The 12167-nt window shown below is 48.1% G+C and overlaps 1 protein-coding gene across 49 annotated transcripts in view; it reads left to right on the top strand.

The window, feature by feature from the left end:
- The window catches only part of MAP4 (microtubule associated protein 4), a 233577-nt gene that overhangs the window by 209187 nt on the left and 12223 nt on the right, over positions 1 to 12167 (top strand). For 17 of the 49 annotated variants that reach the window (XM_055382282.2, XM_063703772.1, XM_055382289.2 and 14 more), the window contains 5 exons: positions 3217 to 3400; positions 3996 to 4055; positions 4177 to 4469; positions 5957 to 6070; positions 7938 to 8030. In XM_055382282.2, the coding sequence (XP_055238257.1) occupies positions 3217 to 3400; positions 3996 to 4055; positions 4177 to 4469; positions 5957 to 6070; positions 7938 to 8030 (744 nt within the window). The remainder of the gene's footprint in view (positions 1 to 3216; positions 3401 to 3995; positions 4056 to 4176; positions 4470 to 5956; positions 6071 to 7937; positions 8031 to 12167) is intronic. The other 32 variants (XM_055382294.2, XM_055382293.2, XM_055382296.2 and 29 more) reach the window with 3 other exon arrangements.

Here is a 12167-nt window from a genome sequence, read left to right as displayed (position 1 = left end):
TTAAGCACTTATTAACCAGTTTCCTCTACTCCACATACCAATTAGATATTCTTTTTTGGTATAATTCCCACATCAAATGTAATTCTTTGTCTTTCCCTGTTATCATCCTGCAGAAGTTTTATCCATTACTATTGTGATATAACTAGCTCTTCCAGCTTATCTCAGCATGTTCCAGCATGATGTGATGACTTACTTTGCTTTGGGCATTAGACCACTTCTCACTGAGCTACTTCTGAAGTCATCCAGTTTTCCAGGTCACCCACGGTTTCTATATTGCCCAGAAACTGGTCACATTTGGAGCAGCATTAGTGTTACAGAATTGCTCCAGGAGAGGATAGTGGAGGCTGTGGCTGCATTCCTTAATATCTTGTGTTATTTGAGAAGGGCCTTTAGGTCAGCCTGATAGTACTCTTTAAATTCATGGTAGGAAATAGTTTCCCATGTTAAAATGTCAGTTTTTAATTTAATATGGTGAAGAAAACTGTGGGACCTAGGAGCTGAAGTCTAGGCTGAAGCCCTGGCCAAGAAACTGAAAAATCCTCTCATAAACTAGTAATGATAAAATCTTGTAAAGCTTTCTCTCTGATCCTCATTTATCCAGTTGGTTGCTTTTCTTGATCTTTAGAAAACAATAGGTTTGAATAAGAGGGCAGAGGGGAGGTGCCTGGAGCCCTGGCAGCAGGTCCTCCCTGTTGCTTATTCAGCAGCGGCTTCCGGGGGGTGACAGAGGAGAGTAGGAAGGAGAGGTGTCTAGTGAAATTTCACTCTATAATAATCATATAAATGAAGTGTAGTGTACTAGTTGCTGTATATACATGAACTTTTTTTAATTTTTATTTTTTTGAGATGGAGCCTCGCTCTGTCACCCAGGCTGGAGTGCAGTGGCACAATCTGGGCTCATTGCAACCTCCACCTCCCAGGTTCAAGCATCTCTTGTGCCTCAGCCTCCCGAGTAGCTGGGATTACAGACACCCGCCACCACGCCTGGCTAATTTTTTGTATTTTTAGTAGAGCTGGGGATTCACCACATTGGCCAGGCTGGTCTCGAACTCCTGACCTCAGGTGATCCACCTGCCTCAGCCTCCCAAAGTGCTGGGATTACAGGCATGAGCCACCGCACCAGTCCTGTTCTAATCTCTTTTATCCAGATGAGGAAATAAAGCTCAGAGAGGCCCAGCGATTTGCCAAATAGCACACTTAGAATTAAGGGGCCAAACCAGGACTGCAGCTCAGGCTTCTGACCCAGATTTGGCCGGTGGCCTCTTCATCTGTAGCTTATTTTGGTAGAAAGATTTGTAGAGACAGAGAAAAACCTATTCAGAAAAAATAAGTAGATTATGATTCTGGCAGAGAAGAAAATGTAAATTGGGAAACAGCAGAATAGCTCCAGTTAACTTCTGCAGGTTTTTGAAGCCAAGAGCCTGACATCTAAAAGATGCAACATCCTTTTGAGATTTCTATCCCACATAACTTTTTTCTAACTTATTTTATCATTATTACTCTCATGGCAAAATAATAAGAGTATGCTAGATTATTCTGAATAATAGTCATAGTCTTAAAAATTTGATGCACATCCCAGAGAGCATCTGGTTTAGTCCTCAAATTTTAGAGCAATAGAAAAGGGAATCCTCTGGCCAAAATCCTACATGTTTCCAGCAGAGCTGGTAGCAGAACCACTTCCCCTGATTCCAGCCTTAGCGTTCTTCACACCATACTTAAGGCCTTTATTTGTGGAAATTGTCATTACCCTACATTTGCAGAGTTAGACTTTATTTGATTGGATGTCAGCCCTTAATTTCTAAGTACCTCCTTAGCTGATTTTTCCATTTAACGATATCCTGTTTGTCACTACCTACATACTGCCCTCTTTATAGCCACTTGGAGGAAGAGAGCTGAGCCCACTGTGTCTGTGATTTGGCATACTCTCTTTTGTAATGTGGTAATTTGTTTATCAAAATAGTGTCTTCATCCCCTATCCCCGTAGAAACCAGGCTAAATTGATTCTTTCCCTTATTCACTAGAGACGTCATTCCCAGCCTCCATGTAAAAGGAACTAGAGTGACCCAGATGCCAAGCATCTATACTTGAGAGACTTTTTCCCTTTTGCTCTCGGACTGTAGCTGTGATATCAGTGCTCTTTATCCCTTCTGTTGATCAGGCCTGCCTCTTCTCATCGTCTCTGTGCTGAGACCTTTCATCCTTTATTTCCTGACATCACATATTATCAAAGCTGGTCCTTCATCACCCTCCATTCTAATCTCTTTATCCCGATGAGGAAATAAAGCTCAGAGGCTCAGTGATTTGCTGGAGTAGGGCTGCAGCTCACGCTTCTGTCCCAGATTTGGCCAGTGGCCTCTCCATCTGCAGCTCAGTCCTGTTCAGCATTCTCTAGGTGCGTGTTAGCCAAAAGAATGGCTCGATTTGAACATAATTTTTAGTTTTTGTTTGTGTATGTTTAATCTTTGGTCAAGTATAATACATTAGATTTTATTACATTAAATACATTAGTATTTTTGGCATTTCTACAGAGGTTACATTAAAATATATGCGCGCGTGTGTGTGTATGATATATATAGCAGTAGATCTGGAGGCAAACGTAGGTTGTGGTGATGTACCCATCAGGGCTGTTCATTCTTACTGGCTCAGGTTGGATTGAAGTAGTTTTACTCTCTGTTGTGTGCCCTCAGATCACACAGCACCCTGCATGGCCAGTTTGTTGCTTTATGTGGAGGACTTTGCTCTTAGAACCATATGTATTTTCCTGTCAGTAGCTGCTGAACCCACAGTACCTCCGTTCTCCAATACATGGTTGTATAGACACATCTTGTGTCCAGGTGCAGTGGATCACGCCTGTAATCCCAGCACTTTGGGAGGCTGAGGCAGGCGGATCATGAGGTCAGGAGATCGAGATCATCCTGGCTAACACGGTGAAACCCTGTCTCTACTAAAAATACAAAAAATTAGCTGGGCGTGGTGGCACGTGCCTGTAGTCCCAGCTACTCTGGAGGCTGAGTCAGGAGAATTGCTTAAACCTGGGAGGCGGAGACTGCAGTGAGCCGAGATCATGCCACTGCACTCCAGCCTGGGCAACAGAGTGAGACTCCATCTCCAAAAACAAAACAAAACAAAACAAACAGAAAAAAGAAGCATCTTGTAGCGTGACTCCTTGGGGCTATTGCTGACCTGCAGGCCTCATTCCCACTTTCCTATTTCCAGCCCATTGCAGATGCAAAGGCTTCTGAGAAACGGGCCTCACCATCCAAGCCAGCTTCTGCCCCGGCCTCCAGATCTGGGTCCAAGAGCACTCAGACTGTTGCAAAAACCACAACAGCTGCCGCTGTTGCCTCAACTGGCCCAAGCAGTAGGAGCCCCTCCACGCTCCTGCCCAAGAAGCCCACTGGTGAGTATTGCCTTTCTCTCCCATGGGAACTAGGGAGGGGAAAATGGGATCTTGGCTTTGCCCCAGCCATAGCTCTAGCTAGTATCACAAACAACTGTGCAGGCCTGCTTACGCACCGGTCCTTAGTGGACTACCTGGAACAGTGGTAGCCCTGTGGGCCTGGTACTTAACAAGCCTTGATCTCTGTGTGAGCTTAGCAGTTGTATGTATTCAGAAAAATTTTGAGTGAAGGCAGAAAAATGTACTGCTCATGAATTTCCAGGTAGAATTTACTCTTGCCTTCTTAGTAACCCACAGCACCTAGCACGTGGTGCTCATGGGCTTACATGATGATAAGAAGAGGGCTATTCAAGTCCATAGGCATGTATTGACAGCCTACTTTTAAGGCCACATAGAAGGCTTATCAGGGCGGTAGAGAAGAATAAGACTCAGTGCCTGACCATCTAATTTACCACTCCATTCCCAGGGACTAACACAGTCCCTGGCTCAAAGTAGATATTCAGTAATTGTTAAATAATGAGGAATCTCACTATTGGATGAACTATCCAACAGGTCAGTTTGTTAAATGTTATATTAATAAGTATATTTTGTACAGCCATTAAGACTGAGGGAAAACCTGCAGAAGTCAAGAAGATGACTGCAAAGTCTGTACCAGGTAATAGCCCATCCACCATTTTGTAGAGCCCTAACTTGAACCCCCACCTCCTCTGTGGCTTAAGTCTCCCTTTTTCTCTCTCTCCCTGAACCCGTGTTATCTCTCACTCCCTTCTTTGCAGCTGATTTGAGTCGCCCAAAGAGCACCTCCACCAGTTCCATGAAGAAAACCACCACTCTTAGTGGGACAGCCCCCGCTGCAGGGGTGGTTCCCACCCGAGTCAAGGCCACACCCATGCCCTCCCGGCCCTCCACAACTCCTTCCATAGACAAGAAGCCCACCTCGGCCAAACCCAGCTCCACCACCCCCAGGCTCAGCCGCCTGGCCACCAATGCTTCTGCTCCTGATCTGAAGAATGTCCGCTCCAAGGTTGGCTCCACGGAAAACATCAAGCATCAGCCTGGAGGAGGCCGGGTGGGTCCAGGGAGCTTGGGGTCCTGGCATGCTGGCCCCTGCATCTTCCCCTCCATTTCCACCCACTGTTCCCAGGCCCACCAAAGAAGCAGGCAGTTAGGACACTGGACTCAGCATCAGGGTATTTCAGCCTGGGCTCTGTAGTGGGTTTTGTGCCCCAGCAGCAGGGAGGCGGGGTAGGCTGAGCTCTGGGCTTTCTCTTCCTGTCTCAATAAGAAAGGCTCCTGTTCTAGATGTTGGGGTCTGGGTTTACATTTTTGCTTGGATGTAAAAGGATTCTTTTATAGAAGAAACAGAGGAGGCCTCAGAGACTCTGCAAGTGAGAGAGACACTTGACATGAGCCTAGTTTTTCATGGTTCTTAGCCTGCACAGAGAATGTCAGGATAGGCAGAAGGTAAAACACCTCTTACTTCCACAACCCATGACTTGAGTGGAATATATCTGAAAGAGGGCTAGGGTGTCCTCTTGTGGCCAGGATGAGTCGTGCTGTGAGCCTCTGGCCTTCCTAAACAGCAGGACTGCACTGCATATAGTGATGGAGAAAGATCACAGTGCTTCACTTTTAGGATTTTCCGGTGGTTAAGATTTTCTGGTTGCATCAGTCCCAGAATTATTTAACTGTTGGTAACCATGGGAACTCTGCGTGAAAAGGTGGTGATGAAAGTCCGTCTGAGAATGTTCGGGTCCCTGGAGTAGTGACCATCTCATCTCCTAGGTCATTCACTAGCTCTACACCACCACCACCATCCAGGGCAGAATACTTAAATTGCTTAATCTGGAGCTGTTAAGAAATTCACGAGGGACAAAAATGAGGTGGAATCCTGGTGCTGTTGGAAGACACTGATGGCAAGCTGAGATCAGTCTAGAGAAGAGCCTGAGAGTTGGCTTGTGGTAGCGACAGTGGCTCTGGTGTGCCCAGCAGGCCTCTGGGCTGTGCTGCTGATGGCCTGTCTCCCCGTCTTTGCTCTTATGGTTTCATGGTGCAAAAGTTACAGGAGTTCTTGGGTGGGGAGTTGAGTGACTTGATCTAGTGAATTGTTTTCCGCTTCAACATACCTAAAGAGTCTGACACTTTCTATCAGTATTGACTTCCTGTGACCGTGGCAGCTGCTTGGGGCATATCAGAACATTTGGCATGGGGTGGGGGGTATTGTAATTGGAAAATCATGCCCCAGCACACTCTCAGAATCACTAATTTGGTTGTCTTAGCCTTCCTTTGTGCCTTTTGTCCATTAGCTAGTGTCTTAATCTGTTTCCTCATGTCTCAAGACTATGGCCTGCAGCTCCTTCTTTTGTGGTCCTCTACTCAAGGATCTTTGACTTGGTCTACCCTGGGAAATGTATGGTTTTGCCTAGGATCAAAGACCACCTGCTTTTGCCTGGTGGCCTGACCTGGATTTGAGTCCCCTACAGCCTTCTTCCCTTCTTGGCATTTGAGCTCTTATCCTCTTGGTTTGAAATTTGCCCTCCCTTTATCTCCATCCAGGCCAAAGTAGAGAAAAAAACAGAGGCAGCTGCTACAACCCGAAAGCCTGAATCTAATGCAGTCACTAAAACAGCCGGCCCAATTGCAAGTGCACAGAAACAACCTGCGGGGAAAGTGAGTTTTATTTAGACCCACCTCTGGAAGGTGAAGATGGTAAAATACTTCTTCCAGCCTGAGCCACATGCCCTCTCTTGCACTTTTTCCCTTTCCCTAACTAGTTTCTACTTCTTCTCCCCTATATTCCCTTCTCTGTGCTTGATGACTCGGCCATCAGAAAATTTTTTGTATTAACCTTGAAAGTTAATAGAGTTGGGAGCCCATTAGCCCTTTGGAGAATACATATATATATAATTTTTGGCTGGATAAAATGGATCCAAAGACTTTCATTCATTTCCTTCACACTGACCTTGATGTGAAACCTACCTGGTATGGATGCAAATACAGTGCACCCACACTCGTTATCAAGAAGACATGGCAGGGGTAATTTCCACCACCTGGAACCCTGGAGCCCCTGTGCTTTACCTTGAACTAAAAGATCCCTCTCATAACGCTGCTGGGTATGGAGATAACTTCATTTGTCCTGGTTCCCCGGGTCACCTCTTAACTGAAAGTTAGGATGCTCATTCCCAATGGAAACCCACTTAGTATAGGTATGCAGCATCAACTGGAGGGCAGAGGTAAGCCGAAACCACAGGTTCTTTCCCCTTGCCTCTGTAAACCTGGAAACCAGGCCCCTCCTGAGTGCTTGCAACACCTTCCTTCCTTAGCTGTAGCAGGTAGGTGTGCCTCTGCCAGAGAAGCCCGCACTCCAGCCCTTAGGGACCAGCATGGGAAGTCTCAGCCTGGGGCATTCCTACAGTGAAGAAAGCTGCACCGTGGCTTCTGGGTGACTACTAGAGGTCCTAGGTTCAGACCAAGGCTCATTAAGTAGTTTGCTAACCACTTGGTTACCATCAAAGTTGTGAAAAAGGCTAGAAATGAGTAGGTACAATAAGGTATATGGGTTGGAGTTTCTCAGGATTTCTGTACTCTGTGGAGAACTCTTCAGCCTGGGACCTGCATCATTTGCAAAGAAAGGAAGTTGGCAACTATTCCTTCTTGAGAAGGTCCTAGGATTCTTTGTTCCAGGCTCTTAGAGCCAGGGCCTTGGTGTTTCTCAGTTCCAGGGGAAGCCATTCCCATACTATACAGTGTGGTTGTGCCCCCAGGATTGGGCGTCCTTGCTGCCCTGCTTAGAGCTTGTTCTTTCCGCATGGGCATCTCACAGAGGATTAGGCATATGGAGGATTCAAGAAGGTATTTTACCCTTGAGTCAAAAATACTATGCCTTCTCCAGCCCTGAGACAAATGGGCTAAGTGTGGAGGCTGTAGCCGCTCCCCTGGTGTTGGAGATTCTGTATCCATTTGTATGCACATCTGAGCACTGGCCCCTCCTTCCTGTTAGTATCATCTGTGCCCTTGTTGCCAGCTGCCCAGTGCTTCTCAGAGCAGCCTTTGCTTCTGAGTGGGTCTGGCTGCAGCCGTTCCAGGGCCCAGATTTAAGGGAAGCACGCTCTTTGGGTGAGAACAGATCCACATGATAAGACTTGCAGAGAAGAGCCAAGGACACTGTGCCCAGCTCTTGAGGAGGGAGCAGAGCAAGGAGGTAGGGCTGTGCCTGGTTGGGCATCAGGTTGGGCTGCTGCCTGGGCCTTGTGAACCACAACCCCGCCCCCAAGGAGTGGTGATGACCAACATGCAGTGCCTGCGCAGCTCTGCTCCTGTCGTTGTGTTGTCTGTTCACGTTTTTCACTCCCCTTCTTGCTCTTTCACATTTCTTTTCCTGTGCTTTTCCACATATGTTCTGTAGAAGGTGGGGGTGGAGGTTTAACAACACTTTTTGTTGGTCATTGTGATCACGTGTGGACTCACTGCCTTCCCTGTGTCGGTTCTAACCAGTCCTCTCCCTTTGTGTTGTTTTTTCTATTTTCTAACACTCCAGGTCCAGATAGTCTCCAAAAAAGTGAGCTACAGCCATATTCAGTCCAAGTGTGGTTCCAAGGACAATATTAAGCATGTCCCTGGAGGTGGTAATGTAAGTATAAGCTCTGGTTAGCTGGCATCTGAGATATAGCCCACTGTGGGGTATACTAGGGAGAGAGCCAGGTGCCCATGTAGATAGAATCCCAGTGACCTGAGCTGTAGCATTCTGTAAGAAGCAGACTAGCAAAGTGAGGGGACCTTGATGCTCCCATGTTAGACAGGGTGTTTCTGGCGAGCCCCTAAACACCAGCATGGTGATATCCACTCAGTATCTTTTTACCCATATGGGTGGGAGGCTTTGGATTTTTCTCCAGCTATGTCAGAGCCTGGGTCTGAGCACAGCGGTCAGCAGCAGACCTGTTGCCTGTCTGGAGTCCGTTCCTGGGATGCGTATGTCGGTCTGCATGCCCTTGAATTACCGTGGAAGTAACTTCTCTGAGACAGATGTCTGGATCTTTCCAGAGCTCATCTTTGAATCCTTGTTATTATAAAATAAGAATTAATCAACATTTTCTTCCTATCCCTTCCCCACGTTTTTTTGAGATGAAGTCTCACTTTGTTGCCCAAGCTAGAGTGCAGTGGTGTGATCTCAGCTCACTGCAACCACCACCTCCCAGGTTCAAGCTATTCTCCTGCCTCAGCCTCCCAAGTAGCCGGGACTGCAGGTACGCGCCACCATGCCAGACTAATTGTTGTATTTTTAGTAGAGACGGGATTTCACTATGTTGGCCAGGCTGGTCTTGAATTCCTGACCTCATGATCCACCCACTTTGGCCTCCCAAAGTGCTGGGATTACAGGCATGTAACACTGCGCCCGGCCCTCCCATTTCCCTTTCTGCTCTCCTTTTTTTGTCCATTTTCTAACCCTTCCTCCATTTTCTTCCCCTCCCTTTTTAGTCCCTTTTCCTGTTTTTTTTGTTTGTTTGTTTGTTTTGTTTTTGTTTTGATACAGAGTTCACTCTGTTGCCCAGGCTGGCATGCAGTGGTGTGATCTCAGCTCACTGCATCCTCCACCTACCAGGGTCAATCAATTCTCCTGCCTCAGCCTCCCGAGTAGCTGGGGCTACAGGCATGCGCCACCACACCCAGCTAATTTTCGTATTTTTAGTAGAGACGGGGTTTCATCATGCTGGCCAGGTTGGCCTTGAACTCCTGACCTTGTGATCTGCCCGCCTTGGCCTCCCAAAGTGCTGGGATTACAGGCATGAGCCACTGCGCCCAGACTTTCCCTCCTTATCTTTTTGTCCTCTTTCCTCTTCCACCCAAACATCCTTCTTTTTGTCTTGCTGCCATTGTGTGCCAGCTCTATGATGTGTATTAGGGACACAGGTGATCCCAGCTCACAGGGAGGTTCTGGTCTAGGGATAGATAGGGCAAAGTCTTACTGTCGTCGAGTGTGTGAAGAACACCCTGTGTGCTTTCCGCTTGTCACTGTGACAGTGCCTAGAAAAGTGGTACTCTGTGGAGTTGTGCCAGAGGCACCAGAAGCCGCCATGCACAGCCCCTGCCCTCACCGCTCCCTTCCAGGCCAAGTGAGACAGCCTGTCTTGCCTCCGTTTCTTTTGAGTTCATTCAGTTCTTTCTCCTTACTGTCCTGAACCGGACTAGGTCCTGCTCCACTTACCCTTATCATTTTTAGACTCTGTTAACACTCCTGCCTCCTCCTTGGTGATCATGACATCCTGCCCATGGCCTACAGATACCCCCAGCAGTTGTATCATGAGGAATGCGGCCATGAGCTTTCATTCTTGCCCCACACAACTCTCCTTCCTGGTCATCTTCTCACCACTGCCTCTTCCTGGCCTGGGTAGAAATGGCATCCTTTACACTCGGGTGGAGTTGCTTGACCAGACTAATTAGTCAGCCTGGAATAGGATCAGCTGAAGTGAGGTGACAAAGATCCAGCCCACGAGGGGCCCAGGCAGCTGCTGAGCCTGGCTTTGTCCTGGATGAAAACAGAAGGTGAACAGGGGTTCTGAGGGAACCGGGTCACTTGTGTAGGTGAGACATAGAGATATATTTGTGTGTGTTGTGTGGTGCATATAAGAGCTCTGAAAATAGTCATCATTAATGTATCACCTGCTGTGATCTTTCCACACTGCCTATGCATGACCTCACATATGTAGGGTTTTTTTGTTTTGTTTTGTTGTTTTGAGGGTGAATGTATTTTTAAAGCCTTTTCACTTTAGGAGGCTTCCTTAAACAGAGAATTAGGGAGACTACTGTGAGCCATCTTTCCTGGTGGGAAGATGAGGATAAACAACAGCTGACCACAGCTGCACCCAGGTGCTTTGTTTCCTTCCATAATCTCTGTCAGTCCCTCCCTAAAGCCACCACAAGGAAATGTGCAGTTTAAAATGATGAGCCCCCTGGCTGGGCACCATAGTAAGACCCCCGTCTCTACAAAAAAAAGTCTTGCTCTGTCGCCCAGCCTGGAGTGCAGGGGCGTAATCTCGGCTCACTGCAACCTCTGCCTCCCAGGTTCAAGCGATTCTCCTTCGTCAGCTTCCCGAGTAGCTGGGATTACAGGCGCCTGCCACCATGCCTAGCTAATTTTTGTATTTTATGTTATGTTATGTTATTATTTTATTTTTGAGACGGAGTCTCGATCTGTCACCAAGGCTGGAGTGCAGTGGTGCGATCTTGGCTCACTGCAAGCTCCGCCTCCCAGGTTGATGCTATTCTCCTGCTTCAGCCTCCTGAGTAGCTGGGACTACAGGCGCCTGCCACAATGCCCAGCTAATTTTTTATATTTTTTAGTAGAGACGGGGTTTCACCATGTTAGCCAGAATGGTCTCCATCTCCTGACCTCATGATCCGCCCGCCTCGGCCTCCCAAAGTGCTGGGATTACAGGCAGGAGCCATCGCACCTGGGCTAATTTTTGTACTTTTAGTAGAGACGGGGTTTTGCTATATTGGGCAGGCTGGTCTCGAACTCCTGACCTCAGGTGATCCACCCACCTTGGCCTCCCAAAGTGCTGGGATTATAGCAAGAGCTACTGCGCCCAGTCCCAAAAAAAAATCTTTTAAAATATGGCCAGGTACAGTGGCCCTGGGAGGCCCAGGCAGGAGGATTGCTTTGAAACCAGCCTGGGTTTCAAAGCAATTTTAAATTAGACATGTGCCTGGCAGCATTAGGTGGCATGTGCCTGTGGTTCCAGCTTCTCAGGAGGCTGAGAGGGGAGGATTGCTTGAGCCTGGGTAGTTGAGACTGCTGTGAGCCGTGATGGCACCACCACACTTCAGCCTGGGTGACAGAGAGAGACACTGAAAAAAAAAGGGAGGAGGACCTGCTGTGCAGACAGAACAGCATTACACCCCCCACCACTCCCCACACACACACGCACACACACCCCCCCACACACACACAGAGAAATAACGCAGTTACCACCGGGATGAGAGGCTCCAAACAGGATCCTAGTTAGTGCTCCAAAAATGCCCCCAACAGACAGACAGACATACCCCTTGATGAGAGCCAGGAGGACACCAGCGGAGGGGAGGAAGGGGAGTGATGAGCCAGTGCCAATGTAGTGGCTTCTTCTGTGGCTGGTCCCAGTTAAGATTTTGTGTCCGTTTTGGTTCCATTTCACCCTTGCAAGGGGCTGTGCATGTGTAGTGGGCGCTGAGACCTGCTGACAGCATGTTTTGGTACCTGGAGTGTGCCTGCAGGCTCTCACAGAGCGGCAGGCAGCCTGTGTAAGCACAAGCAGAGCAAGGTGTGTGACGCCGTGATTGCTCCTAGGACCACAGAGAGCCAGCGTGGCTTCTGCAGTCCCCGAGGAGGGGACACTTGGGCCAGCCCATGAAGGAGGCACCGCACATGGTTCCCTGAGGCTGGAGCATAGAGTGGAGGCAGGGTGGTGTGGGGGAATCGTTTGGAAGCAGATTGTAGACTCCTCCACATAGCCACCTAAGGAGGGAGAGCTGTAGCCTAGAGGTGGTGGACTTTATTAAAGTGAGTGAGGCTCAGTTAAGCTTTTTAAAACTTTTTACTGGGCTGGGCACAGCGGCTCATGCCTGTAATCCCAGCACTGTGGGAAGCCAAGGCAGGCAGATCACCTGAGGTTGGGAGTTCGAGACCAGCCTGACCAACATGGAGAAACCCCATCTCTATTAAAAATACAAAATTAGCCAGGCCTAGTGGTGCATGCCTATAATCCCAGCTACTCTGGAGGCTGAAGCAGGAGAA

The sequence above is a fragment of the Gorilla gorilla genome, chromosome 2 (assembly GCF_029281585.2).
Source record: "Gorilla gorilla gorilla isolate KB3781 chromosome 2, NHGRI_mGorGor1-v2.1_pri, whole genome shotgun sequence".
Classification (NCBI taxonomy): domain Eukaryota; kingdom Metazoa; phylum Chordata; class Mammalia; order Primates; family Hominidae; genus Gorilla; species Gorilla gorilla.
This window is presented reverse-complemented; position numbering and strand designations above follow the sequence as displayed.